This window comes from Medicago truncatula, chromosome 4, assembly GCF_003473485.1.
Source record: "Medicago truncatula cultivar Jemalong A17 chromosome 4, MtrunA17r5.0-ANR, whole genome shotgun sequence".
Taxonomy (NCBI): domain Eukaryota; kingdom Viridiplantae; phylum Streptophyta; class Magnoliopsida; order Fabales; family Fabaceae; genus Medicago; species Medicago truncatula.
Window position 1 is genome coordinate 45,414,524 of NC_053045.1, and position 6,000 is coordinate 45,420,523.

The window sequence follows — 6,000 nt, forward strand, 5'->3', positions numbered from 1 at the left end:
AAGTTAAAATGAGATTAAAAAATCTAAATTTTATTTTTATGTTAAAATTTCTCATTTACTCCTATCATGGGGTAACATCTTTTAGGAATCAGTTTAGTTTCAAAAATAAATAAAGCATGAATTTAAAATTTGTAGATAGACTTGAGGCCTCAAAGTTCAGGAAGATATGTCACTATTATATGTATCTGAAATATCCTCATGCAATTTTTCTGATTTGTCATATGATTTCTATAAATGAGAAAGCTAATGAATATAATGCTAGTGTATATATCTATCACCTCACACTAGGCAGCAGATACAAAAACCCAAAGAGAAAGCCAAACACCAAAAGGCACAGTGGGTTTGGGATGAAAAAAAAACTAGAAGAAACTAAAGGGGTTGAATCTAAATCTGGCATAATTGGCACTGACATAAGCATTAAGCAACTCATTCTGAGGAGACCAGAAATCAGCTTTGAGACCCCCTCTCCTAACAGCTTTTAGGATTTTGTTTTTGTGTGTATATCCAGTTACTACAACCTTCTGACAATTAGTATCCACTTCCACCTTCTCTATCCCTGCACTCATAAACAATATATATTACATTAAGTCAACAACTAACTTAGAATTATTGTGGCATTAATCATCAATATTTGTATGAATCAAACCTTTTAATTTTGAGAGGCATTTCCTTAATCTTTTCTCATGTATACAAACCATCTCCACTTTTAACTCAACAATCTGCAAAGCAAAACAATAATCAAATATTAATCATTGAACATGATAATTGTCTGCACTTTGTAAAAAGGATTCAGCATCAGCCATGCTAATAATCATTTTTGTTTTATATGGACATGCTGATATTCAATTGAGAGCATCACATGAAACTGATATTATTAGTCTGTTAATCTAGTCATGAACTCATTAATTGAGAATACATTGTTTCCTTAATGAAATACTCCACATTCTCTATAATAAACACTCCATATTTTATCAAACTATAAACACCTAATGGTAATGGCCAAAAATGCAGGAATTGGAGACAATTTTTTAATAAACTGTATAACAATCTATTATACTAAAAAGTTCAAGGAAAAATACCTCCATTATTACTGCTGAGAGGAAATGATGGTACAGAGCTATATGGTTTTGTGAAACGTAGGACAAAAGTAGAGAGAATGATTCAAAAACAATTGATATGAGACAGAGAGATGGAGGGCAATTTATATGTCAATCAAAAGAGAATCTGAACTAAAGTTGGAAGAAACATTAAAGTGTGGGGAAGTGTCACTGTCTTGGGTTTTGAGTCTGTTGGTTGATTGAACTATTAGTACTACAAGGCAAAACTAAATGCTTTTTCTGGGACACAAGCAAATTCAGCTTTAGAATATGCGATCCAAGCCCCGATGCTTTCCATCTAAGCAAAGTAATGAGTGTATGAGAATTTGAAATGATTGGCTTTGACAGATCTAACATTCTTTTTTCCTTTTGACCAAGTTTGTACATATCTAGAAAATGGAACAAAAAAATCAGAGATCTTGGCTTAATGACAAATGCATGCAGCATGGTAAACATCTGAACCTTCTGTCTCGAATTTGTCTCTTAACATATTAAATTGATTTATGGATAGATAGGCTAGTTTCCTTAACATGCAACACAAGCAGTAGCTATACATGATTTTTTATTCTTGGATCATTTACTATTTGATTTTTGTTGATACCTTTTGTTACAAGTAAACTTAGCCATTTGTGGATTATGGGCACTTTTATATTTTGTCCATCTGGCATCTGCTACATCGAATGTTCATGTAAATTGGATGTCATTAATGTTGATCCTGCGTGACATTTATAACGGTTCTATTGTTTTTGTCTTTTTGACCTGCCAAATGACTGAAAATTTGTCATGTAAGCAGCGATAGTTTGCCATTTAAAATAAAGTTGAGTAAAATGCTTACTCTGCAATATGTGATGGCATGGGTAGTACTTGAATAAAGTGTATTTAATTCTTTACTTGTCCAAGATATGGTATTCTATTGGCACCGTTGTGAAGTGAAGCACGTTAAGCAAGGAAAAGGACAAAATTGATCAGAAAAGAAAAAGGGAATAGAAACGTCTACTATGTATGGACACGATTAGAGTGACCACAGGAAGCAGACCAAGCAGCAAGTTTGGCATAATTTGGTGGATAGTGTACTTTTGTTTAGCCCTTACCATATAGGATGCTCGTACAACTTTATTGTACACCTTCAATATCTGTTTCTAGGTTTCTCTGGTTTAACAGCCGTCGCTGGATTTTCTAAGGTCTTCTATTTTTCAAACTATATACTTAGTCATTTTTTGTTAAACATTTGTGTAAGAAGAGTTCAACATAATAGAAACAATTTAAGAATTTAAATCTTAAGATAATAATGAATGATTAATGATGAATAAAAAAGTATATTTAGAATTAGTCAAATTTTGTTTTTCAAATAGTTTGTCTATGAAAATGAATCCTATCCTGTTAAATAGGTGAAACTTAATTAAGAATATAAGTATTCGTAAAGAAAATAGACTCCAAGATGAGATAAAAAAAACTAAACCTGACAAAATTATGTGAAATATTGACTAGAGATTCTTTCATCTGTCAGTGAATACATTGGCTTCTTGAAGGCTCTATATCTTTAAAGATCTCAATGCCTATGGAAGTTATAAAAGAAGGAACAAGGGAGCCAAATCAACAAAATAGCTAGTGTCTACTGTGTAATAGAGTGAGAGTTAAGAAAAGTTGAGATCAGAGGGTAGATTGTAGGTAGCCTACACATGAGTTTCAACAAAATCAACAAAACCGAAGATATGTTACAAATACAAAGAAAGATTAGACAGAGATACTTCAAATAGAGAAGAGCTAGAATGATGACTGATTTTTTAATTTTTATAGCCTATAGGCCAGAGACACAGCAGGGCACAATTGTAAGTAAGAAAACATTGGGAATGTTTTCACCATGTAAATTTCATTAGGTGTTCATTTTACCTGCATGCTTATATTCATGCTGTTTTGATGAGCTGTTGATACAAAAACCAAGGAAAATTAACCCTAATAGGTGAACATTGCAGATCAAATTTCAAATTTATTGTTTTGAGAGAGGTCGATACTTCAACCTTGTACATAGCGCTAGCATTTAAAAGCAAAACTGTATTTTGAGAGTTTGGGATACATACATCTCTTTCATTTTTACATTTTCCAATAAGCATAAATACTTTCAGTGTTTCCAAATCAAGGGGGAACGGAGGGATGTTAAAAAAACGCACAAATCAATGAAATCATTCAGAACATAACATTTATCTTACACGGAACAAAAGAGACTAGCCATGAAAGAAAGAAAATAGGACCAGGAATTTGGATATGTCATACCAAGACACCTGGAATGAGGAATATTTCCAAATGGGGAATTGGGTGGGCGGGACACATATTGCGTAAAATGTCTCAAAAATCTCAGTTAATTCTTGTAGATAGAGCTTATGCCAATTTTGTCTTTCATCAAGGAAAATAAACATATCTTGCTTCCTAAGACACTCATTGTAATTGTGGAGTATCTATATCTATATACCCTAATGTCCTAAAGCAAGATGATCAACCACAACTTATGTTTACTGTATTTTCTATGTAATGAACAGCATTTTAAGAAAGTCTGCAAACACAATTTCGGCCATGCCATAAATTTTTTTATGTCTCAGACAACAATGCAACAGTAATCAAGGCTACATCAACTACATTTAATTGCAATTATCAGCAATATTAAGCTTTTGGAAGCACAATTTAAAACACTCCTAGTAAACACATTTAATCAAAGCAGAGAAAGAAAAAAAAAGTTCAACACCCCCTCAAATTCAAATCTATCATGCACTTATTTTCTTTATCACCTTCATTTCACACACACAAATTTAATCCTTGCACCAGAGAACTAACTAATACAGAAAAAATACTCATTATAGAAAAATTCAACTTTATTACAGTGTTGAAGATAACAATCAATCTTTACTTACTAGAACTATAACAACTTAATTTACACAGAAACGAACGAAACCAAGAACAACAAGTTTTAGTGTTTTACAGAGATGTAGAAAATCATTCTTTCCCTCCAAGTGTTTGAATAATTGCTTCCAAAAGCTTAATATCGTTATCACGCTTCGTAATTTCTTCTTGCTTTGCACGCAGTTCTTCCATATGCAACTCAAACACCTCTACAGTAAAAAAAAAAAAATCAAAATCAAAAATTATTACTTAACTTCTCCAATCACAGATCACAATAATTCAAATTCACAATCATCCAATTCGAAATTAGGATTCACAATTAGGTTAATACTACTCACTTGTGGTGTTTTCGAGTTCTTTGGTGACTTCAAGAGCGCGTAATTCAGCGGCTTTCTGTGACGCTTCCGCTTGACGTTTCTCGGAACGAGCGCGAGCGGCGGCGGTGATGGCGGCGTCGAGTTCTCGTTCTAAAGTGTGGACGCGTTGATCGAGGAGTTTGATAGTGCGGGCTTGATCGGCGGCGAGAGAGGCTTTAGAGAAAGTGTCGTCGTCGACGAAAACAGCTTTGGTGAGAAGAAGCTTCTGGAGAGATTCGAGATTTGAACTCATTTCTGATAGATTTGTCATCGCTCCGCTCCATCTTTCTCCTTTCGAATCCGAATCCATCTCTGAACGACTTCAACAACCTTTCTCGCTTTCTCTCATTTCGTTGCTTTTGCTTTTTTTGTAAATAAAAACAAAATTATTACTAGTATTTTAAACAAATTATTCACAATTTTTTACAGTCATACAGTAACGAACAAAGTTACCTTCTGAAAATAAACGAGTTTATCTAATTTTGCTACTTGTTTATTCAAAAAACAAAAACCTACTACTGTTTTTTGTTTCGTGAAAAAAATCTGCGAAATCAAGTTGTTTTTAGAGTATGCTACTAGAATGTTATATAAGTCTGACGACGAAGAGGTGTAAATCATGAGATTCCGATCAAAGTTTAAAATATTATTAATGTCAAAGTAGCATACATATCGAGAAACTTTGCTCCTAGACAATGTTAACACAATGGAGGAGATAATCCAAAATATCATATAATTGTGCTGCTGCTACAAGTTGGTATTGGTATTTTTCAATATAAGATATCAATTTAATTTGTTTTTTTAAATAATCTATAATGGCAACTTAAGTTTTTAATTTAATTTATGATCGAGTTTCCCAGGTTTGGACTAAATTTGCTCCATTGTATTTAAATACTATAGGTTTAAACCAGTAGTATTTATGGAAGTTCAGAATTTGTCCTTAAAAATTGTAGTTATGCCACCCCGTATTGACAAAATAATATTACATTGAGACTTTGAAAACAAACAGAAAAGCTGTTTTAAACAATAAGGAATGGAAAGAGTATTATTTAAATGGAAATAATTTTCAAGACAATACTTGTACAACTCTTCCAAGCATTAATAACATTCAATATATCTAGAGTCAAAGGTAAGATATATTGAATGCTGAGGTTGAAAGCACCGTCTGATATACTTCAAGGAATGAGATCTCCAAGCTTCGATGGTGGACAGTGTATCCTTCTTACATTGAGATATATATATCCTTCTCACAATGAAAAACTCGCATTTGACCCTTTTAAACGCGTGTTTGCCAGTTTTGACGCATAACCAAATATAGGCTAAATTATACTCACAACACATGTGATTGGATATCGAATTGGCTCTTTGGGCCATGTCGGAACAATTTTGAAGTAGAGAATCCACAGCTTTAGCTTATCATCTTGACTTGATCCCAATTTGGCTAGAAACTATGCACTTGATGAGGACTGTCCAATCAAAGTTGCAGCACATCTTTAATACTCTGGATAATAGTAGCATGATTATTGCAATGAGGTCTAATGCTGTGTCAAGGAATCAGTATAGCACTAAATGCTGTGCAGTTCTAGTTTCTAGCTACTTGTAAACCTTTGAAAATGGTTAATAACTCAGGACGAGTGTTATTTGATATTCCCATGCAA

At 33.1% G+C, this 6,000-nt stretch overlaps 2 protein-coding genes across 2 annotated transcripts; both read right to left on the reverse strand.

The window, feature by feature from the left end:
* Nucleotides 1–145: 145 nt before the first annotated feature.
* On the reverse strand, nucleotides 146–1,490 carry LOC25493274 (heavy metal-associated isoprenylated plant protein 45). The gene is made up of 3 exons (XM_013601741.3): nucleotides 1,080–1,490; nucleotides 647–719; nucleotides 146–556 (listed from the first exon to the last, which is right to left on the reverse strand). The coding sequence occupies exons 1-3, from the start codon at nucleotides 1,083–1,085 to the stop codon at nucleotides 360–362; spliced, it is 276 nt and encodes a 91-aa protein (XP_013457195.1). The 5' UTR covers nucleotides 1,086–1,490; the 3' UTR covers nucleotides 146–359.
* A 2,353-nt stretch (nucleotides 1,491–3,843) lies between these two features.
* On the reverse strand, nucleotides 3,844–4,731 carry LOC25493275 (uncharacterized). Its single transcript, XM_013601742.3, has 2 exons — nucleotides 4,328–4,731; nucleotides 3,844–4,198 (listed from the first exon to the last, which is right to left on the reverse strand). Exons 1-2 carry the CDS (start codon nucleotides 4,653–4,655, stop codon nucleotides 4,083–4,085), a joined length of 444 nt encoding a protein of 147 aa, XP_013457196.1. The 5' UTR covers nucleotides 4,656–4,731; the 3' UTR covers nucleotides 3,844–4,082.
* Nucleotides 4,732–6,000: the final 1,269 nt, after the last annotated feature.